At 48.0% G+C, this 23,956-nt stretch overlaps 1 protein-coding gene across 8 annotated transcripts in view; it reads right to left on the reverse strand.

The window, feature by feature from the left end:
- The window catches only part of PTK2B (protein tyrosine kinase 2 beta), an 87,230-nt gene that overhangs the window by 41,745 nt on the left and 21,529 nt on the right, over positions 1-23,956 (reverse strand). For all 8 annotated transcript variants that reach the window (XM_078381410.1, XM_078381417.1, XM_072986156.2 and 5 more), the window contains exon 2: positions 5,730-5,991. In XM_078381410.1, coding sequence (XP_078237536.1) covers positions 5,730-5,948 — 219 coding nt within the window. In that variant the 5' untranslated portion in view covers positions 5,949-5,991. The remainder of the gene's footprint in view (positions 1-5,729; positions 5,992-23,956) is intronic.

Here is a 23,956-nt window from a genome sequence, read left to right on the forward strand (position 1 = left end):
AGATGCAAGCAACCCATCCAGTGCTTCTCCTTGCTTGCCGTAAGTCATGCAATTTTTGCAAAAAAGCTCTTTATGGCTGATGCGAGTGCCCTCCTGGAGAGCATGAACCAAAAATATCTTACCCTCTCGTAGGACATTTTTGTGATGCTCTGACCTTGCCCACGGGGATGAAACCACCAAGGATTTACATCCATGGTCTAGCAATCCGTTATTGGGAAATGCTGTGGTTGGGTTCACACCCTGCATGTGGACTTAATCCTGTGCTGGCAACTGCTTCACCACTGTGGGAGTCGCATGCTCAAGGCTTCTGGGCTGATTCCAGCTCTTCTTGTTCTGCAATTATGTTTTCCTCCTCCTCCTCCTCACTTCCCGTGAAAGGAGATGGAGGATGAGGCCAGAGAGGTGCCTTTAAGACACCTAATTTGCCTTTTAAAAATAAGGGATTTGGAACAAAGTCAATGCCTATTTGCGTGGTAAGGAGGAAAAAAAGGGGGCCTCCCTATTACATATGTTCTGGGAATGTTCTGTCATGTACTCCTTAATGACAAGCTGTTTTCAGAGGCTCTAATGAGGCTCTGAATGCCATCTGCGAAGTCGCATTTGTGCAAAATGGCTTTGAAAACGAAGTGCAGTCACTGACTCTGACTCTGTGCGTGCATGCGTGTGTGCGTGCATACGAGAGAGAGATTTTGGAGACCCAGAACTTTTCCAGACAGGATTGCAGAGTGAATTAGCACAGCCGTTTCTAAACTCTCATTCTCTACATTTACTGAACGGCAACCTCACTAACCCACAGCAAGCAAGCAGGGTCAGCTATGGTTGGGGATGGTGGGTGTTGTAGTCCAACAGGTGTGGCAAGTGACAGTTGAAAGAACATGGCTTCAGTAGTTGTGTGTATATGTGTGGGGGGGCTATTTCCAACAAGCCCAAGCACTCAGCTCAATCTGGGGAGGAAAACAGGCCTGCTAATGCTGGCTTTCACATCACGCTTTGTGTTCGTCGCTCTACCTCTGGACTCCAGAAACCATCAGCCTGGCTCAGCACACAGACCTATGATGGATCTTTCTTCAGCCCTGTCGAATTCCTGGACAGGTTGCCCCCCAAGTAGAGGAAAGAAACAATATGAGGGAGAAGAGGAGGGCTAAACCTGTCTGCCCTTGTTGTGTGCTGCCTAGATACTGCCTCGTTAGCATTGAAACACTCTCTGGGGGGTTTAAGATTATTAATTATGCAGGCTACACATTGCCCCCCCCCACCGTCACCCAACGAGCTGGGTCCTCAATTGACCATCCTCAGAAGGATGGAAGGCTGAGCGAACTCTGAGCCGATTTCCTGAGCCCGTCGGTAGGGTTACTCATCATTGGACAGGGTTTTGGTGTGGACGGTCCTTAAGCCAGAGGACGCCTCCATAGTGAGGGCTTGCCTTCTGGCACATCTTCCAATAACATTTATTTTATTCATTGATCTGTTTCCTTGGCGGGCCACCTTTCTAGCGACGAGGCTCGCAATGTTAAAAACGTGTCGCGATAGAAACACAGCAAACTACGAGGTTAAAAAAACAATTAAACATACAATAGTAATTCCAAATACATTGAAGAAGACTTGAAGAAATGTTGAAAAACATTTAGAAACACAACTTACAACAACAACAAGAAAAACAGCCTCCAGGGAGTTAGTGGTAGTTCTTTAAAGCTTGCCTGAAGAGGCAGGTCTTTAACTCTTGGCATGAAAAGAGGACCGTTCTCCCTAGAAGAGGACATGTGGACACCCAAAGCCACATTACATTATTACAGGTCTCACTTGTCCTGGTGAATGCTCTCCATTGCCAACAGGGCCCATCTACCTAGGACAAAAGGGGCGAACTCTAGGCCAAAGAATGAAGGGACCCAAATCAAACATCAGGAATCACAAGTCACAGAAACCTGTCTCAGATCACTTCAACCAACCGGGACACTCTTCAGAAGATAGAAAAATTGCTATTCTGGAGAAGAAGAACTACAGAACAAGGTTCCAGAGGGAAACAGCTGAGATCATATGTATACATAGGATGGACACCTATATCCATGGATTAAATATCAGCCAAGGTTTCGTAAGTCATTACAAAGTGTAATCATTAGGCTGTTTTCAGCTGTTGTTTTCCTTCACAACTAGCAGACCCATCTTGTCAGAGAAAAGCTGAAAGATAAAGTCTGTCATTCTCTAAGTCACCAGATGTTGTTCCTCTGTTGTTTCCTTTCATCACTGCTGATTTTTATGGGGCCAGGAACAGAATACCAGGAACAGGGGTGACAAATCCTTCTGAGGTGTGAGATGCCACCAAAAACCACGGATTCTTAGGGAATGTTTTACCCTGCTGTCTCTGTCTTCTAACTCATCTGTCTGAAGACAGGAACCATGTTCCACGAAAGCTTACACGGAAATATAGCAGCTAAAGTGATTTTTCCCCCTTATTTTTCGTTTTGTTTTGTGTTTCTGGTCAAAGAACTCTCCCTTGTGAATTTAACCGAGCATCTTTACACACCAACTGAACGAAGAAGAAGCGTCTTCACCACATTGGGAAGCAACAGACACACAGGAGCCCACAAAGGTGTATTTTCCTTCCTTCCTTCCTTCCTTCCTTCCTTCCTTCCTTCCTTCCTTCCTTCCTTCCTTCCTTCCTTCCTTCCTTCCTTCCTTCCTTCCTTCCTTCCTTCCTTCCCCCTCCAATCCATCATTGGCTTCTTCCTTCCTTCCTTCCTTCCTTCCTTCCTTCCTTCCTTCCTTCCTTCCTTCCTTCCTTCCTTCCTTCCTTCCTTCCTTCCTTCCCCCTCCAATCCATCATTGGCTTCTTCCTTCCTTCCTTCCTTCCTTCCTTCCTTCCTTCCTTCCTTCCTTCCTTCCTTCCTTCCTTCCTTCCTTCCTTCCTTCCTTTTTTTGGTCACTCCTGATGTGGTTTGGAAACAAAAAGTTTCTCCTGCTCCGTTTTGAGCACAGAGGCTGCCTCTGAGTCATCCTGTCCCCGGAGGTCCACCTTCCCACGCCTTTGCCGTCTTCTTTTGTTCTAAAATTAAACACCTTACAAATGCCTTTATCTCCCCTGGTGTGGGAAGTCGCTGCTCCGCCTCTTGGTCATCACTACCTCTTTCTACAAAAGCCCATTTCTCAATATTTGAATCCCACTCTCCAGGGTCCCAGAATAAGAATGTGGGTGGGGCTATGCAGATGAAGGGGAGGGGCTATGCAGGTGGAGGGGAGGGGCTAATTCTTCCTGGCCAGAACCACATGGAGAGGGAGACAAGATTTGCCAGGTGATAAGATAAGTGCACCCATTTGATGCCACCTAAGCAAGGCAACAACTGGCCGGCGTGCCTGGAGAAGGGGATGCAGCCGAGTGCCAGCCTCACTTTCAGAAGAGTTTGGAAAAGTTACTTTTTTCGGCCTTTGAGCTCCAGAATCTATAAACGGTGAGATTGTGGGCGCTGGAATGTCCCAATGTCGCTTTTCCAAACACTGGTGAAAATTTCTCACTCCTCATTTATCTCGTTATTCATTTTTCATGGAATAACTAGTTACTAGTTACCACCACTGAATAACACCTTACCACAGTCTCTTGAGACTGAAGGACGCCTACGCATTTTTCATTTAAATGTTCATTCACAGCCCGATCCTCAAGGCTCTCAGATGGTTTACAAATCTCAAAGCAAGGTCACTAAAATCACAAACGTTAGAATCACAGGACGTAAAACTGTCAAAATGGCATCAATAGGTTGATGGATCTTCTGATTTGGTTTAGAGACCGAGGTAGGCTTTGGACGGTACCTCAAGTCAACGCAGAGTGAGTTTTGACCCAGCCAGTTGGATTTCTGTCCTGAATCGGAACGGTTTCTAAAAATGGCCTCGCTTTGCCCTGGAGCTGAATCTAGGCATTTTGCTTTAATCCAGATAGTGTACAGAATCAGAGAATCATGGAGTTGGAGGGGGCCTGTAAGGTCATCCAGTCCAACCCGCTGCTCAAGGCAGGAATCCAAATCAACTCAGACCTGACAGAGGGTGGCCCAAGTTTCTCTTGAACGTCTCCAGCGCTGGAGCGCTCACCACCTCTAGAGCAAATCAATTCCATTGTCGTACTGCTCTAACACTTAAGACATTTTCCTGATATTTAGCCTAAATCTGGCTTCTTGTAACTTGAGCCCATCGTTACGTGTCCTGCCCTCTGGGATGACGGAGAACAGATCCTGCCCCTCCTCTGGAGGACAGCCTTTAAAATATTTGAAAAGTGTTCTCCTCTCTCCCCTCAGCCTTGTTTTCTCAAGGCTAAACACGTCCAATTCTTTCAGCCTTTCTTCCTAGGGCTTGGTTTCCAGTCCCCTCATCATCCTTGTCACCCTCCTCCAAACTTGTTCCATTTGGTCAGCATCCTTCTTGAGGTGTGATGTCCAGACCTGGACAGAATACTCAAGGTGAGGCCTAATAAGTGCTGAATAGAGGCGAATTTCTTCTACCTCGCGGGATTTGGAAACTATACTTTTATTAATGCAGCCTAAAATCGCACTGGCCTTTTTTTGCAGCCACATGGCACTGATGGCTCATATTCAGCTTCTGATCTACGACAATTCCAAGATCCTTCTCACTCGTAGTATTGCTGTGCCAGGCCTCCCCCCCACCTTGTAACTGTGGTTTCTTTTTTCCTGTGTGCACTTATCCATGTTAAATCTTATTATGTTGTTTTCAGCCCCGTACTTGAGCCTATCAAGATCTGTTTACATTTTGTTCCTGTCTCCCAAGCTATTAGCCACTCTACCCAATTTTGTGTCATCCCCAGATTTCATAAGCATTCCCTGGACTCTCTCATCCAAGTCATTACTAAAAGGGTTGAAGAGCAAAGGGCCCCAGGACTGAGCCTTGGCGTCTGCCACTTCTTACCTCCCATCTTCCAGGACTGTGATTAGTAGTGTTTGGAGAAGTGTGAGGATGATTTTAGTAAGACTTCCAGGAGCAGCAAATTATTATTAATTTTTTTTTTGAAATTTCCCCTCCGCAAGGACACTCAAATATCACAAAAGTGCCCTTATTACCGCCAAAGCTGCCTCTGCTGAATTTCAAGGCCACAGGTGTTCCGTGCGCACCGCATGCTTCCCTCCGGCCTCCTCTGGGTGATTGCCCACTCACTGGCAGGAGCGTGGGCTTCTCTACTCTGCCTCCTCTAGCAGCTGCCCACTCCAAGGCAGCACTGCAGGCTTCCCTGCCCCACCTCCTCATCTGAGTGGGCAATTGCCTGAGGAGGCAGAGCAGAGAAGCCCTGGTTGATCACCCAAGGAGCTGGAAGAAGGAAGCCCATGCTCCTGTTGTGAATGAGTGATTGCCTGAGGAGGTGGAGAAGGGAAGCATGCTCCTGCCAGTGAGAGGGCAATGGCCCAGATAAAGTGTGGGAGGGAAGCGCTTGGAACCCACAGAACACCTGTGTGGTCATCATCCAATCGCGACCTGTTCCCATCTCTAGTGGCAAATTTTGCTACTCAATTAAACTGTTCTCAAAACTGCAGGTTGCTACATCTGGTATCACTTTCCCTCCCCATATCTCAGTGGTTTATGCATCCGGTTGCAAAGCCCGAGGTTGGAAGTTCAATTCCCCACTGGGTCTCCTTGACAGGGGCTGAACTGGATGGTCCACAGGACCCCTTCCCCGCTCTGCCATTCTAAGATTCTGAATCCCGAGGACCCTGCTATAGCCGCCCAGCCGCCAAACTCACCCGGATCTCCGTCATGACGGTGCACTTGACGAGCTTGAAGTTCTTGCCCATGTTGAAGCTGTTGCTGTAAAAGCAAACTTTGAGGATCCGGACCTCATCCTTGTCGATGTCGATGGGCACGCCCACCATGGTGGACTCGGAGGGCCCCGCCAGGCTGAAGCAGCTGCGCAGAGAGTTGGCCCTCATCCGGCTCAGGGCCTCTGGCAGACCGGACAGCATCTTGACTGATCAACGAGGGACGCTACAGTCGGAGCATCACTTCCTGGAGGAGAGGAGGAAAAAGAAGAAGAAGAGGAGCCAGTGAGAAATTACTCCATCGCCTTAAATTGGGGATGAAAATACAGCAAGCTTCTGGAATCTATTCAAAGGCCAGAATCCTGTTCAGGATTTTTGTATATCTGCGTAGGCAGATGGTGTACATCACAGTAGCCAATCGCCCACTAATTAGGAAATTGACGCTTGCATTCTTGGACACGTACCAGTCGTGTGACTTGGCACGTGACCGGGAATGAGAGCAGCTCCTGGTTCATTAGTGGCTGTTTGCCTCCACGTTTTATGCTGTTAATCCTTATGCCGACATAGATGTCCGACAGGAACCTGGTCAGTCTGAAAAGTTCCATTTCAGGCAGCAGTTCCCAGAATTCCTCAGTCAGCGTGCTCGCTGGAAACTGAACTCGGGAGAAATGAGTTCCACCAAGTTTCTGGATCTGTTTCTTGTAAGAACCCAGAGAGACTCACCTACTCCATCTTGGGGCAAAGGGGAAGGGACTACGAAGAAAGAGTGGAGAACCGAGGCATTTGTTTTGAATATCAGAAGTGACCTGGATGATGATGCTCTTCCTTTCAGCCGACAGTTCCACCCCTGGTTATCCCAAACGTTTCTTTCTTTCCACAATACGGGGGGATTTATTTTGCTGCAGCAATTGTGAGCTGGAATTTCTAGCATGCATACATTGCTGAAACAGCGACGTCTACGTGTTGGCATGGGGCCAAAACTCTGGCGTCTTAACGAGGCTCTGGCCTCCAGAAAACTTCTCAGAGTCCGGTTGAATGTGAAGCTTAACAAGAGCACTCTGGAAGACAAGCCTTTAAACTAAGGACACTAGTTATACAGAGCCTCTTATCAGACAGCTTCCATTTTTCCCACTTAAATAGCAAAGTAAGAGACTTAGACGTGGGGAAAAAACGACATAAGAGAGTTCTTAGTAGTTATAATATAGTAGTATTCAGATTCTGAATGGCCATTTTTACTGTGTTTCCCCGAAAATATATATATATACAGAGAGAGAGAGAGAGAGAGAGACAATTGAGATAAAATACATACACATGCTAGACACCCATTTCAATGGACTCAACGTAAACCAAGTCTTTTTAGACCACTACAAAATATGAACACTACAATAATTGTAATGTATCTCCTAGGTATATTTTCCTCCTACAGATCCACCTAACAAACGTCAAAGGTAAACCAGAGAGCCTTAACTCATTGCCATGTGGTTCTTGTGGTTTTATCCATTGCCTGCAATCATGCACACATAATTTTGATATGTGAATTACCCCCAGAGTAACCCCTTTTCTCTAAAAAGGAAGGGTCATTAGCCACTGTAAAAGGTTAGTCTCCTCAGTATAATGAACATTCATGTTCTTCTACCATCGTTATTCAAAGCAGGTTCTTACATCCTTTTAGAGCACAGGCTTCAAAGCAATTTACTGTACCTGTATATCAAAGAGGCTATCACCCCACTGTTAAATACCCATGGATTTTCTTACCAACCAACCAGGTTGAGTTATTGAGAGGGTGCCAGTGTTCCCCCTGCCCTCAAGGAGACACCCATTAAGCCCATAAGAAAGAAACCTAATTTGGCGGCAGATGAAACTGGGAATTATAGGCCTGTCACCAAGGTTTCTTTCATTAGCAAAGTGGTGGAGAGGGTGGCGGCTGATCAGCTCCAGGCTCTTTTGGATGAAACCAGTGCCCTGGATCCGTTCCAGTTGGGTTTCAGGCCGCGCCACGGTACGGAAACGGCATTGGCCGCCCTGTTGGATGACCTCTTGCGGGAGGCCGACAGGGGCAATATGTCCTTGTTGGTCCTCCTTGATATCTCAGCGGCCTTTGATACCATTCACCATGGTATCCTCCTGGGGAGGCTCTCCGAGTTCGGAATCGGTGGCCTTGCTTTGGCGTGGCTCCGTTCCTTCTTCGGGGACCATCCCCAGAGAGTTCAGCTTGGCGAGAGGACTTCCACCTTGTGGAGCCTCAGTTATGGAGTTCTGCACATTGATCTCCCCAATGCTGTTTAATATCTATATGAAGCCACTGGTCATCCAGGATGTGGGGTTTCATGTCATTCATACGCTGATGACACCCACCTCCACCTCTCCTTTTTTCTACTGCAGGGGATGCTGTTCCGACCCTTGAGCGCTGCTTGGGGACCGTTCTGGGGTGGATGAGGGCAAGCGGACTGAGGTTGACTCCAGACAAGATGGAAATCTTGCGCATGGGCGGCCCCGGCGTCTGTGGGGTTGGGAAACTCCCTGTCCTTTGGGGGAGTGACTCTTCCCACGAAGAGTGAGGTTCGCAGCTTGGGCGTCTGGCTGGACCCGGATCTCTCCATGGAAACCCACGTGGCCTCTGTGGTCTGGGCAGCCCATCTCCATCTCTGGAGGACAGCCCAGCTGCATCCCTATCTAGACGCGGGGGCACTCACTACACTGATTTGTGCCCTCGTGATCTCAAGAATAGACTACTGCAGTGCTCTCTCCATGGGGCTACCCTTGAGGCTGATGCGGAGACTTGAACTGGTCCAGAATTCGGCAGCCAGATTAATAACTGGGGTGAAGAAATTTCAGCACATCTCCCCCACTCTGGCAGCCCTTCATTGGTTACCGGTTTGTTTCTGCATCGACTTCACGGTTATGATGATAACATTCAAAGCCCTAAACGGTTTGGGATCTCGGGACCGATCAGAACGCCTGCTCCCAGCCAGCACTGTTCATATTACCCGTTCCTCACTGGCAGGGCAGTTGAGGGCCTTGACCCCAAAGGAGGGCCAGAGGGAAAGAACAAGAAACTGGGCCTTCTCGGCGGTCCCCCCCCCCCGCCTATGCAACAACCTGCTCATGGAGATCCCCACCGGGCACCCTCGCTGGATGGGTTCAATAGAGCACTGAAAACTTGGCTCTTCTGCCAGAATTTCCCAGAACACTAGGATCTCGCCCTCCCTTTTACCATCGTTTTTTTCATCCTCTCCATCACCCTTTTAACCATCTTATTTATTTATTTATTTATTGGATTTCTATCCCGCCCATCTAGACCAAAGGTTTAATCTTTATTGCTATCTGTTTTAATTTCCTTAATTATGTATTAATTTACTTTTATCTTATTTTTAATATAATTTCTTATATCGTTGCTAGCTGCCCAGAGTGGTCTAGTTGCAGAGGTCTGGTAAACAGGGAATATAAATTCAACCAACCAACCAACCAACCAACCAACCAACCAACCAACCAACCAACCAACCAACCAACCAACCAACCAACCAACCAACCAACCAACCAACCAACCAACCAACCACGATCTCTGTATTTTGATGCCATGTATAAATATTTGCCATCTTATCTCTCTCTCTTAGTAAGTTTGAAGAAGTGGACTTTTCTTGAAAGCTTACATTTAAATATAACAGTTAGTTTTTATGCTGCCACCATGTTTTTCTCTTTTTTATTTGTTCCATTTTTTAAAAAAAATATCATTATTTTGTTTTTACCTATAATGATTATGTAAACATTTCAACATCTCGTTATCCCACTTAAACTGTGGTGCCCATAACTGGACAGAGGATTCCAGGTGAGGTCAGACCAAGGCTGAGCCAAGTGGTTCTGTCATTTCCTTTGATCTGGACACTACACACTGTACTATAGGATTCGCTTGTTTTGCTGCTGCACCACCCTGTTGGCTCACGTTATGCTCATGTTGATCCACTAAGACCCCTGAGCTCCTTTTCACAGGCACTGCGGCCAAGGCAGCTGTTATTTACCCAGTTATCTCTGCCCTTAGGAGCAAGATTTTTACAGAGATCCCCACTAATGGACCCCAAACTGTCCTCCATTCCCACCCTCACTTGATTCGTCGCCACCATCGTTGCTTCAACCGTGCGCGAAGGAGACCCAAATCCTGCAACCGGATACCAAAAAGCAACGACTGAAATGTTTGGGACCGGGATTTCGAGGGTCCTGGCAGAACATCTCATAAAACCACGAGAACGCCTGGACGACCTTGAGCCCGTCAGTGGCCGTCAGCCTGATCTACCTTACAGGATCGTTGTGAGAGAAATCAGGGAGGGGAAGTGCTAAGTACCTTTTCTTGTGCCCACGGGATAATAGGCGGGAGGTCAATGTTGTGAATCAACGAACAGCAATACATTCAATCGTCTTGGCCCCCCCTTGCCTGAAAAAACTTAACCACAAAGCATTAGAGAGTCCGTCTGGATTTTTTTTTTTTCAGTGAAAAGGGCTCCACCGTGAGCAGGAAGGCAGAAACCGCCACATTCATGCTGCGGTAAAGCATCGGCTGCCCTGGTCCCTGAAAGAGACAACGTGCTACGAAACAGCAGCCTAGGCATGATGATGAAAAGTTCCAGCCACAGCTCCTGCCCCCCCCCCGCCACCGTCTCCACTGTGAGAATGAAAAGATGCAGGGCTAGCACACTGTTTATGTCACGGACCCATCTCTCAAAGTTTGAGAAGGCCTTCTTGGCCAAGAGAAAAGAACCGCAGCCTGCCTGTCCATGTAGCTAAAAAGGCTCCTAAAGCCAGACCAGGTAGGACACGGGTGGCCTCCTCTGGCAGAAGATCAGGGAGGAGCTCGGGGTGCGAAGATGTCCCAACCAATGTTTTCTAGCTGAACAACCAAAAAAAAATTGTCAAAACTGTTGCAGTTTTGAAGGTTGGGTTAAATTTCTCTAGCTGCACAGCAGAATTCTGCACAAGGCTGAATCAGCTTCAAGTCCTCCCCAGATTAGTCCACCCCTTTTTCACATCAACCGGCACTTACCACCTCAATAACTCACTCTGAGACATGGGTGGGAGAAAGAATAAAAAGGTTTCATTGTTCACAATGGAACCAATCCAATAGCAAACTGGAAAACATGACTTTTCAGCAACAAGACTAGAGAGGAGGGAAAAAGGCACTGAGCAGAGAGGCGGGGCTCTCTATAGAATTCAGAGGCAAGGATTGGTTAGGGGCAGGATAGACTGACAGTCCCCCCAGCCCAGAAAAAGACCCTCCCAGCCACAGCTTCCCTGTTCTACCAATGCTGGAGGAACTTGCACCATCCACCACTGATGCCACTCTGTACGTGAACAAAGGAACCCTCGGCCCATAACTTTTCTCCAGGAACATCCAGCATTTTGGGTGGACCCTGACCAAGAAGACTTGGAGGGTTGATGGGGGAAGAAGTCCAGAAATGAGCCCTTCAGATCAAAATAAAAGTGTCCACAAAAGGAACTGAAGAATATTTCAATTTGTTCCAAAAAAAAAAAAAACATCTGTACAGACTAGGTTCGGATGATGGAAGAGAGAGCATTGGCGGAAGAAACCTCAGTGGTTTAAGATAGTGGCTCCTAAGCCTGGGTCCCCAGATTTGGACTACAACACCCAGAAGCCTTCACCACTGGCTGTGCTGGCCAGGATTTATGGGAGTTGTAGTCCAAGAACATCTGGGGACTTGAGGTTGGGGACATCTGCTTTAAGATAGGCAGGTGATACCCGAACACTGGCAGAAAGATGAATGTGAAGGTCCTAGAACATCAGAAGCAAGGATTCTCTGGAAAAGGCCATAATGCTGGGAAGGGTGGAACACAGCAGGAGAAGAGGAGGACCCAATATGAGATGGTTTGACTCCCTAAAGGAAGTCACAAGCTTGCGTTTACAGGAGACGAGCAGGGCTGTTGAGGAGGACAACAGAAATCAAGGAGTTTTTTAAAAAATGTTTCAACGCTTGAGTTTCTGTTCCATTGCTCTTTGCTGCAAAGTGTTCCTGGCGTTTCTGAGATGCAGAAAAACCGGGGACACCTTGGAGGTTGCTCTTGCCGGCGTGGGTCACTAGGGGGAGAGTAGTAGGCATCCTTCAGTCTCGAAAGACTATGGTATCGTGCTCTGTATGGAGGACTTGGAACAGCGTCTAGTGTGGCTGAGGAGGCCAATTCGAGAGTGACAATCCCTTCCACACTGGAGACAAATCCAATCTGTCCCCTGTCCAGCTCCCTGGTTTTGCTTCCTTTGTGACTTCCTCTTTGCCTCAGCCTGCTGGACAAGGGTCTCTTCAAATTGGGAGAGGCCGTGATGTACTGCCTGCCTCCAGGCTGAACGATCAGATGTCAGAGTTTCCCATCTGTTGAGGTCTATTCCTAAGGCCTTCAGATCCCGCTTGCAGATATCCTTGTATCGCAGCTGTGGTCTCCCTCTGGGGCGATTTCCCTGCACTAATTCTCCATATAGGAGATCCTTTGGGATCCGACCATCAGCCATTCTCACAACGTGCCCAAGCCAGCGTAGACGTCGCTGTTTCAGTAATGTATGCATGCTGAAAATTCCAGCTCGTTCTAGGACTACTCTATTTGGAACTCTGTCCTGCCAGGTGATACCAAAAATCCGTCGTAGGCAACGCATATGGAAGGTGTTCAGCTTCCTCTCCTGCCGGGCACAAAGGGTCCAGGACTCGCTGCAGTACAGGAGTGTGCTCAGGACACAGGCTCTATAGACCTGGATCTTGGTATGTGTTGTCAGTTTCTTATTGAGCCATACTCTCTTTGTGAGTCTAGAGAACATGGTGGCTGCTTTCCCAATGCGTTTATCCAGCTCGGCATCTAGAGAGAGGGTGTCAGAGATGGTTGAGCCGAGGTACACAAAGTCATGAACAACCTCCAATTCTTGTGTGGAGATGGTAATAGAGGGAGGTGAGTCCACACCCTGGCCCATGACTTGTGTTTTCTTCAGGCTGATTGTTAGTCCAAAGTCTTGGCAGGCCTTGCTGAAACGGTTCATGAGTTGTTGGAGGTCTTCAGCAGAGTGGGCAACAATGGCTGCATCGTCTGCAAAGAGGAAGTCCCGCATGCATTTCAGTTGGACTTTGGTCTTCGCTCTCAATCTAGAGAGATTAAAGAGCTTTCCATCTGATCTAGTCCGGAGATAGACACCTTCTGTTGCAGTTCCAAAGGCATGCTTCAGCATGACAGCAAAAAAGATCCCAAAAAGTGTTGGTGCGAGGACACAGCCCTGTTTCACTCCGCTTCGGATGTCAAAGGGATCTGATGTTGAGCCGTCAAAAACTACAGTGCCTTTCATTCCATCGTGGAAGGACCTGATGATGTTAAGGAGACGAGGTGGACATCCAATCTTGGGAAGTATTTTGAAAAGGCCATCCCTGCTAACCAAGTCAAATGCTTTTGTAAGGTCTATGAAGGCCACTAAGAGTGGCTGTTGTTGTTCCCTGCATTTCTCCTGCAACTGTCGGAGGGAGAATACCATGTCAGTGGTGGATCTATTTGCTCGAAATCCACACTGTGATTCCGGATAGACTCTGTCTGCAAGCACCTGGAGCCTCTTCAGCACAACACGGGCAAGCAGCTTCCCTACAACGCTAAGAAGAGAGATACCACGGTAGTTATTGCAGTCACCCCTGTCACCTTTGTTCTTGTACAACGTGACAATGTTTGCATCCTTCATGTCTTGTGGTACTCCACCTTCCCTCCAGCAGAGGCAAAAGATTTCATACAGTTCGGTGATGATGATCTCCTTACCGCATTTCAGCACTTCAACAGGGATGTTGTCCCTTCCAGGTGCCTTGCCAGAGGTGAGGGAATCCAAGGCCGCATTTATTTCTGCTAGGGTTGGTTCGCTGTCCAGCTCTTCCAAGACAGGCAGGCACTCAATGTTATTTAATGCTTCTTCGGGGGAGAGACAGCCCCACAAATCTCATCTCTTCCTCCCCACCCTCCACGGTGGGATCAGCGTGATGCTCCCAAGGACAGGCGTTTCCTGGGAGAAACGGGTCGGGTTGGCTCTCCCCGCCGGCTGACGCCTTCAGCTCCCTGCCGGTTCCAGCTCTCCATCTGGTCCCGCAACCGAGGCCCTCTTGTTCCCTGTTTACCAGACCTCTGCGTTCGAGATGGGAGACAGCGACCCCACTCCTTCGGCTTCTTGGCTCTAAACGCCATCCTTCCCTCTGATTTTCCATGCCCCACTTCTCCCTCTTCCCTCCTGCCGTGGTGGAGTGTAAGCTCCTTGGGGCAGAGATCCCCCCCCTTATGTTTTCAGAACACAACACCCGCTTTTCACAAGGACAGTTCTGGATGAAAAACCAGAGTAATCATACAATGAAAGTCTCATCTATGACTCCTTCTAGGACACGGGGTGTGGTGTACTGGACAGAGTGATGGACTAGGAGCCAGGAGGCCTGGGTTTGAATCCTCACTCAGCCATGGAAACTCACTGCAAGAGTATAACCACTAAATAAAAAAATAGTCACGTGCTGTCAAGTCAATTCTGACGTATGATTTCAGGGTTTTCCAGGTAGAGAGCCTCCTGGGTCCTACTCCATCACTCTGTCCAGAAAATTTAGAAGTGGTTTCCCCTTCTCTTCCTCTAGTGACGCTCTAATACTCTGCAGCTTGCCCAAGGCTACCCAGGCTGGCTGTATTCACAGGAAGCATAGTGGGGGAATCAAACTCCCAGCTTCTGGCTCTGCAGCCAAATAGCTAAATCACTAAACTGTTTTTGTTGTTGTTTACTCTTTAAGTCGTGTCCGACTCTTCGTGACCCCTTGGACCAGAGCACGCTAGGCCCTCCTGTCTTCCACTGCCTCCCAGAGTTGGGTCAGATTCATGTTGGTCACTTCGATGACACTGTCCAACCATTTCGTCCTCTTGTCGTCCCCTTTTCCTCTTGTCTTCACACTTTGCCAACATCAGGGTCTTTTCCAGGGAGTCTTCTCTTCTCATGAGATGGCCAAAGTATTGCAGCCTCAGCTTCAGGATCTGTCCTTCCAGTGAGCACTCAGGGTTGATTTCCTTTAGAATTGATAGATTTGTCCTCTTTGCAGTCCAGGGGACTCTCAAGAGCCTCCTCCAGCACCACAATTCAAAAGCATCCATTCTTCGGCGGTCAGCCTTCTTTATGGTCCAGCTCTCACTTCCGTACATCGCTACTGGAAAAACCATAGCTTTGACTATGCGGACCTTTGTCGGCAAGGTGATGTCTCTGTTTTTGAAGATGCTGTCGAAGTTTGTCATCACTTTCCTCCCAAGAAGCAGCCATCTTTGAATTTCGTGGCTGCTGTCACCATCTGCAGTGATCAGGGAGCCCAGGAAAGTAAAATCTGTCACTGCCTCCATATCTTCCCCTTCTGTTTGCCTGGAGGTGATGGGACCAGTGGCCATGATCTTAGCTAAGCTGTACCTCACCTTGAAAGCCGTATTGCAGTCGCTATAAGTGACTTATATCTTAGAACTGCAGGTCTGGAAGGGGGCCTATGGATCATCACGTCCAGCCTCTGTCAAGGATGCCCAGCGGGGGAATCAAACTCCCAACCTCTGGCTCTGCAGCCAGGTGCCTGAACCCAGAAGCTCATTTGATGGCACATAACAAGAGTAACAGTCTCAGCTCTCCTGTGCCAGCAAGGCTGATAAGAATATCCGCCCCGCAGCAGAGACAAGAAAGGGTTTTGAGAACCAGAGAAGTACCCAAGAGAAGTAGGAGGAAACAGACACACATGTTTAAAAAGAGACAAAAAATACCTTCTGAAGAGGGACAACCTTAACCCAACTTTTACTTGAAAAAGAATACTCTCTTCTAATGCATCTCTTTGGAATATTGGCAGAAAAGCATACCATTTCCCACCACTGGGAAATAAATAAATAAATATAAATAATTGGAGAAGTGACCTCCTAGAAGAAACTTGGAAGTGAGAAAAGGAGGAAACTGCTGTGAGAGAGTTGTCCAAACGTTTGTGGGAGAATTTGAAAAGGTCAGGCACGATGGAACTTGCTTCTGGGCATCTGGAGTCTCTCCACCTCTCAACTGTTCAGCGTTTTTTCTCCTTTCACTTGCACCAGAATGGTGGCGGTTGCACCACTTCTTGGTACAGCCTGGCCTGAGAAATTTTTCATCATGCTTTCAGTAGGAAAACGGGGCTTATCAACATTTATTGTTGTTTAGTCATTAAGTCATGTCTGACTCTTCATGACCCCATGGACCAGAGCATGCCAGGCCTTCCTGTCTTTCACTGCCTCCCGCAGTTTGGTCAGATTCATGTTGGTTGCTTTGCAGACACTGTCCAGCCATCTCATCTTCGGTCGTCCCCTTCTCCTCTTGCCTTCACAATTTTCCAACATCAGGGGCATTTCCAGGGAGTCTTCTCTTCTCATGAGATGGCCAAAGTATTGGAGCCTCAGCTTCAGGATCTGTCCTTCCAGGGAGCACTCAGGGTTGATTTCCTTCCTTCAGAATGGATAGGTTTGTTCTCTTTGCAGTCCAGGTAACTCCCAAGAGTCTCCTCCAGCACCACAATTTGGAAAGCATCAATTCTTTAGCGGTCAGCCTTCTTTATGGTCTAGCTCTCACTTCCATACATGACTACAGGAAAAACCACAGCTTTGACTATGCAGACCTTTGTTGGCAAGGTGATGCCTCTGCTTTTAAGATGCTGCCGAGGTTTGTCATGGCTTTCCTCCCAAGAAGCAGGTGTCTTTTAATTTCGTGGCTGCTGTCACCATCTGCAGTGATCATGGAGCCCAAGAAAGTAAAATCTGTCACTGCCTCCATATCTTCCCCTTCTATTTCCCAGGAGGTGATGGGACCAGTGGCCATGATCTTAGGTGTTTTTTTGATGTTGAGCTTCAGACTGTTTTTTGCACTCTCCTCTTTCACCCTCATTACAAGGTTCTTTAATTCCTCCTCACTTTCTGCCATCAGAGTGGTATCATCTGCATATCAGAGGTTGTTGATATTTCTTCCGGCAATCTTAATTCCGGCTTGGGATTCTTCCAGTCCAGCCTTCCGCATGATGTATTCTGCATATAAGATAAATAAGCAGGGCAATAATATACAGCCTTGCCGTACTCCTTTCCCAATTTTGAACCACTCAGTTGTTCCATGACCAGTTCTAACTGTTGCTTCCTGTCCCACATATAGGTTTCTCAGGAGACAGATAAAGTGGTCAGGCACTCCCATTTCTTTAAGAACTTGCCATAGTTTGCTGTGGTCCACACAGTCAAAGGCTTTTGCATAGTCAATGAAGCAGAAGTAGATATTTTTCTGGAACTCTCTGGCTTTCTCCGTAATCTAATACATTGAGACTATAGGTGTCAGTTAATGAGAAAAGGGGTGGACTGTCTGGGAACTAGTAGCTATTTATACTCTGCAAGTCACTGCACTTCCTCTGGACAGCTGAGGAAAAGAAGACCACAAATATATCAAAAACCCTGCACAACATTTCTTTTTGAGGGGGGGATTTGTTTACAATTCCCAAAAAATCTGCTGTGTGGTGGCGGCATGCTGATTTTACTCTCCTCTTGAGGAAACCTTGGTAGAGTTTCTTCCCTCAACCCTATCAGAAGAACCGAAGGAGACCTGGCGGGGGAAAAGGTTCTAAAATGTTGGGATGCCGAGGCAGTCCAAAGACAGTCCATGATGGAAAGGGTATTGTGACATCTGAGAAAAAGTTGGCAGGAAAAATAAAATTGCTTGTTTCTGGCATTTGCAAGGACCCCTGACATCAGAACCTTTGGGGCTCCCTAATGCATAGGGTTCATAGGCAGCAGGAAAAGAGGAAGACCCCGATACGAGATGGACTGACTCCCGAAGGAAGCCACAGGATTGAATTTGCAAGAGCTGAGCAGGGCAGAGAGCATTTCGGAGAGCCCTCGTTCATGGGGCTGCTGTGAGTCAGGGGTAACTTGATGGCGCATAACGACAACCACCATTCATAGGGTTGCCGTGCGTCCGAAGTGATTCAGCAGCACAAAACCACAACAGCAACAACCAGAAGAAAATAGGATGAGCCACCCGGAAACATATTAATTGTCATTTTCAAAAAAAATTCCTCTTCCATCCTAACTAATACCAAAATCTATTTTGGGAGACACTGATGCCTTGATCAGGCTAACCCTGTACCAGGCTGGGCTTGTTCGTTTGTGGCCAAAACGGCTAGGTCTGCCCACCCACCCTGGTCATTTTCTCCCCGGGGATCATTCGTATTCCTTGACAGGTCTGGAGAAGGCCAAAGGCTTGCGTGCCCATGCACTGCAGAAAGATCTCAACGTATAAAGGGTTAGAAATCTGGGAAGTGGCCTTATCCTGAGTCCAGAAATCCATACAGTATTGCCAGCACCAGGCAGAATTTTTCCCCAAGCCTTTTATGGAGGTCCCTTGGATTTTCCGGGGGTGGTGGTGGTGGTGGTATGTGGTTAGCCTGTCCAGACCTGATTCTACCCTGCTTCACAAAATCACAGGAGATCAGGGGCACTCAGGCTGATAGGATCACGTGAGTTTTAGCAACATAAGCGCACAGAAAGCCGCCAGTGGAAAACGTTTAAATGCATTGGCTCTGCATCTTATTTGGAGTTTCAGCACAACGGCAGAAGCGATTCCCGGATTCATGCAGGTGTAACCGGTCCTGCAGCCATTGGCAGGACAATTCTCACAGGCCAGGCAATAAAGTATGTCCAAATTTCTTCCCTACAAATCTGAAGGTTCTTTCGCGTTTTCCATAAAAAACAAACAAAACCTTGTTTTCCCCCTTAAAATATTGTTTGTTTTTTATTTATGTATTTCTTTGATTTAAAACATTTTACCCCACCTTTCTCCTTAAAAAGAGCCCAAGGTTTACTACCTCATTAAAAGACCCAGTTGAAAGCTTTTTAAAAAGAACTATCCAAAGGCAGCTTACATCATTAAAGACAAGACTGCAAGCTAAAATCAGTAAGTGTACAAATGCTAAAAAAGGATCAAACAGATACCACTCTAAGAAACGGCAAAGAAAAGCAATCTATTCAAAGCAGTAAGGCACAACCATCCGCTGGACTTGGGGAGCCAGTCAATTAAGGGAAAGTTCACCTGAAGAGAAAGGTCTTGGCCTGCTTGCGGAAGGACAGTAAAGACGGGGACCAGCTGGGCCTCCAGTGGCAGGGAGTTCCAGAGTCTGGAAGCAGCCACAGAGAAGGCCCTCTCCCAGGTCCCCACCAAGTGTACCTGCGAAGGTGGTGGGGCCAAAAGACAAGAGAAAAGGCCTCCCCAAAGGATATCAACACCTCATAAGAGGAGACACGGTCCTTAAGATAGCTTGGATCCAAGCCATTTAGGGCTTCATAGGTCAAACCCAGCGCTTTGAATTGTGTCCAGAAATCTAAATCAAGTGGATTTTATTTTAGCTCTGACGAAACCAAACGGATAACCACCACCATCCTGGCTTTCGGTTTGTTCTCTCTCCCCCCCCCCCCCCCCCCCGGTCCAGGATTTTTGCAAACATCACCTCTTACATTAGCAATAGGGAAAAGAAAAAAAAATGTCTTCCTGGCGGATGGATTTGGCCATTCCTCCCTTCCCTGCTATAACCGATGGCTTACATTTGCCAAAAAATTTAAAAGAGGTGGGGAGGGGAGGGAGGTGGGCATAACCTCTGATTTGACAGCAAGCCACATCGTGCTTGGTATGGCTCCTAACAGACGCGCGGTGTGAACAGTCCTGCTCTGGATTTGGCTAAACCTCATCCACACTGCGTCTTCTCCCTCCTCCGGACGGAGCGCTTGAAGAACAAGGAGTGACGCAGGAGAAGACAAGAATTCCCACTGCTTCCTTCCGTGGAGACCGAGACTGGGGCGGCCGTCCAGCTGGCTGTGTGACCTTTGAGGAAACGGGCACGGCCTTCGTGAATTTCAACAGATCCCATGAAGTCTTGCCGAGGGACGGCACCCTAGGGATGCCAGACTCCAGAGGGGATGCAAGAAAAAGTTAATGGATTGAGTGATGCTTTAAAAAGAGAAACCCCCATCATGTTTTCAAGGTAATGGCCTGATCCCTACCACCGACAGACAAAGTTTGATACCAGCCTTGGATATGTATTCCTGCACTGAGCAAGGGTTGGACTAGATGGCCTTAAAGGCCCCTTCCAACTTCATAATTCTAGGATTTTGGGTAGACACAAGACTGCAGAAAGAGCTAAAGAGCATGCACCGTTATGTACGAGTGTGATCCCTTATCAGGCAACTTCCTGTGGTGAAGAAATCTTCCATAGTCGCAGAGGGAGATCGCCAGATTAAACAGGTCTCTGGCAACAAAAAGGCTGCTGGAAAGGAAGGCAAAGCTCTCCGCATCGACGGCTTGACCTGGTTTAGAGGCGGCGCCATAGACCTCCATCAAAGGGACACCTGGAGCTTGCTGAACGGCGCACCAGAGATTGCGAAACGCACCCTCCCGTACATTCCTGGCCTCGGTTGCCGAAGAAGGGCACCGTGTCGCCGCTTCCATCCCACACAAAGTCGGGGCGGCTCAGAGTGTGGAGGGAAGCAATCGGTTCCCCTGGAGACACAGCAAATGGCATTAAGGAAGGCAACGGCGAGCGTGGGAGACAGAGCCGAGCAGCGCTTACACCGCCGACACGCACAGCATTCATATGAACACCATATGTGTCGGCGGCTGAAGTATAACCAAATTTATGTATATATTTGCACAGCCCTTGCCGCACAAGAATAACACCTGCCCCATCGACACAACACCTGGCCAGCATCTCCCGTCCACCCCAGATGTTGTTCATACCTGGGCATTAAATTCCTCACCCTTTCCAGGATGGCACTGCTACCAAGTAAAGGAGCTTACGCGTGAGCAAGTTTGCCAATAATAAATCCTTATTATTGGCTGACTGGATAGCGCAGGGATTTTGGTCTCTGGCTGTGGAGCCAGAGGTTGGGAGTTCGAATTCCCCCCACCCACTGGGTGTCCTGGGAGAAGAGCCGCCCCAGGGTGCCCCCTAGAGGACGGAAAGGGTAAAGCGCTTCTGTGTCTTCTCTATCTAGAAAACCCTGGAAAGGATTGGCACGAATCAGAATTGATTTGACAGCATGGGGATGATGATGATCTTGCTACCACTGATGGGGAACAAGGCAAAACACATTGATAGGATCCTGCGTTAGAAAATGAGGGACAGGAGATCTCACCTGATTTTTTAGAACCTTTTTTTTTGGGGGGGGGCTGGCTTTCCTTCCCTAGATTTCACACCATCTGCAGTTCTGGCAAACGCAAAAGTTCACCTCGTTTGCAAGTTTTTAGCTGTCCAATAAAGAGGATGATTACTCAGCTCAGAATTCCGTCAGAACGACTGTGCCCACAGTTGCTCCCTCCAAGGAGGTGACTCTTAAATTAGTTTGATAGCTCAAACAGATGACACAACAGGAAATTGGTAATTAATTCCTCTCTCTCTCTCTCTCTCTCTCTCTCTCTCTCTCTCTGTGTGTGTGTATGTGTCTTTTTGTTTTTAAAGAAAAACATATGAACCAAAATTCCAAACTCTCCATCCCAGATAATTTCCTAGTTGAAACTGCATCCCCTGGCAGAACTTGGGAAATATCTTTAGGGGATTCGGGAGTTTTTCACCAGTGTTTCAAGTCTGAGAGATCAGGCTTTAAGGGAATCCCTGGCCTGTGGCTCTGGAGACCAATTACAAAGCAAACCAACTAAAGTTGCAGATCACAGGCAAATGGAAAAGCTCCATTTGAGTGCTGTGCACTCAGATGCTATCACCATTTGAGGATTTCTCTCTTCTAATGACAGGTGATCTATGGCATCCATTTCTGCACCCAGAATGGGCCGTGCTGGCTGTCGGAATGTGGGATTTGTAGCAGAAAATGAAAACAAGGTTTTAAAACTCTGCCACCGCCACTCCAGGTTACTTGCCCCAAAAAGATGCATATAAACTTCATACGATTTCCAATGTTATGGGCCATCAAGTCGCTTCCAATATCTGGCCATCCTAAGTGGGCTTTTGAGGTCTGTGAGATGTTTGACCCTTGCCACCCACACCACGAAGTTTCACAATCAAGTGGGGATTTGAACCCAGGCCTCCTGAATCTTAGTCTCACACTCTACTCACTCCAGATCTCTGGTTAAATATTTTGTACCAAGAGCATCAAAAACGTGGCAGGGGGAAATTCTAATAATAGGAAATGACATATGGGTGGGTGGGTGGAATTAAGTATTGCTCTCCCTCTCTTGCATGCCAGAACTGAATCAGACACTCCCGTTGCAGCATCTGCCTTTTACAGGAACATGAGAGATCCTTGATTCCCGACGGTTCGGTAGGGTTGCGCCTGCTGTAATGTTGACCTCCCAGCCAAACGAAGGGAGAAGACGGGACCCTTACGCAGGACCTCAGCCGGACCCGGTGGGCAGAGGAGACAGGGGACCAGAGAAACTTTCTCCCTTCTCATCCCGTTTCACAGATCAGTTTATTTTCGGATCCCACCGGCTGCCTTCTCCCAATTAAGCCTTCGCGTCTGGAGCACGGCTTCTTAATGGAGAGCCCCAGATTCGAATGTTCCTGGAGGACGGAGGCATGAGGCCTCCCCACCACCACCTCCCCAGGATCACTCCCTCTGTAAATGGAAAAGCTTGCTCTATTCGATTAAAATTAAGTCTAGAGAGCACCGGTCGCTGCACAAGTTTGGAAAACTCTAGTGACATAACCTTGGAAGCAATCGCCTAGGTAAGAGTTCCTCTGAGCACGAACAGATTGCTTTTCCTCACCATGTAGGGATGGAGAAACATTTTTCCGCACAACCGCTTCTGTCAAAGGAGCATTTCTGGCACATTTGTGATGAGGGTTGTCTTTCAATTTTAAATGAATGAATGAATGAATGAATGAATGAATGAATGAATGAATAAATAAATAAATAAATAAATAAATAAATAAATATTCCAAAGAGCATCCACAGCGTTGCCAGGCTTCTAGAGTCGGTCCAAAACACAGCAGTCAGATGGCTGACTGGGGTTAGTTCCAGGGATCACATAGCCGCCCCCCCCCATATTCCAGCAGCTCCACAGGCAGCCGATCCGTGACCAAGTGCAATTCAAGGTGTGCTGGTTCTAAACTACAAAGCCCCCAAATGGCTTGGGTCGAAGTTGTCCCGAGGACTGCATCTCCCTTTGTGAGGCTGCTTGGTGGGGACGCAGGAGAGGGCCTTCTCTGTGGCTGCTCCCAGACTCTCTGGCCTCTGGAACTCCCTGCCACTGGAGGCGAGGCTGGTCCTCATCTTTACTGTCCTTCCTCTAGGGTTGAGTTCGCAAGAGCTGAGGACAGGACATTTTGGAGACGGCTCACTCATAGAGCATAAGTCGGAGGCAACTTGACAGCACAGAAGAACATCATCAGCAACAATCGCTATTAACATATACAAAAGCAGTAATGGGTTTGGCAATCTTAATAGAATGATAATGCCCCCCACCTCTCGCTCGCTCTCATTCAAGCGGAGTGGACAGTGACCACGTGACTCGGATGGTTTTTGCTCCGGGTCTGCAGTCCAGGGGCTGCTCCGGGTGGGCCGTGAGCAACTTCAAGCTCCCTGATTTGCCCCTTTCGTACAGTTATCTCTCTTCAAGATTTTCCGACTACACAGCCCTTCAAGGGAAGGCCCATAAAGGAAGGGGGCCTACCCTGCAGGTCTTGGGTAGAGAGCTGCTGCCGCCTGACAGCAGGATAAAGGGAGAGGGCCCGCCAGGCAAGCTTCCCCGTCCAAGCAGACAAGAGGAGAAAGCAAAGCAGAAACGAAGCCAAGGGCGACGCTCACAGATTGCCCCTCAAAGGCTTAAAGCACTCCCTGGGTAGCTTGCAGTTTGATGACGCAGGATACAGATCTCCTCCTCCCCAACAACAACGTGGGTACTCGCTCTCTTGACCTTGGAAGGATGGAAGGCTGCATCAACCTCCAGCCCGCTAGCTACCTGGGCCTGTCCGGATCAAACTCAGGTCCTTGAGCAGAGTCTTGACCGCAATAGTGCCCTTGAACCACCACCCCACGAGATTCCTCAGGCCACCGTTTCGAAAAGAGCATTCAGATTTTGGGGTGGAAAGTGGGTGGGAGAGTACCCTGTTTCCCCGAAAATAAGACAGTTTCTTTTATTGATTTTTTTGCTCCAAATAACGCATTAGGATATGTTTTATTTTACAGTCTTGTCCTTGTCTTCT

Source organism: Pogona vitticeps, chromosome 1 (assembly GCF_051106095.1).
Source record: "Pogona vitticeps strain Pit_001003342236 chromosome 1, PviZW2.1, whole genome shotgun sequence".
NCBI classification, from domain to species: Eukaryota; Metazoa; Chordata; class Lepidosauria; order Squamata; family Agamidae; genus Pogona; species Pogona vitticeps.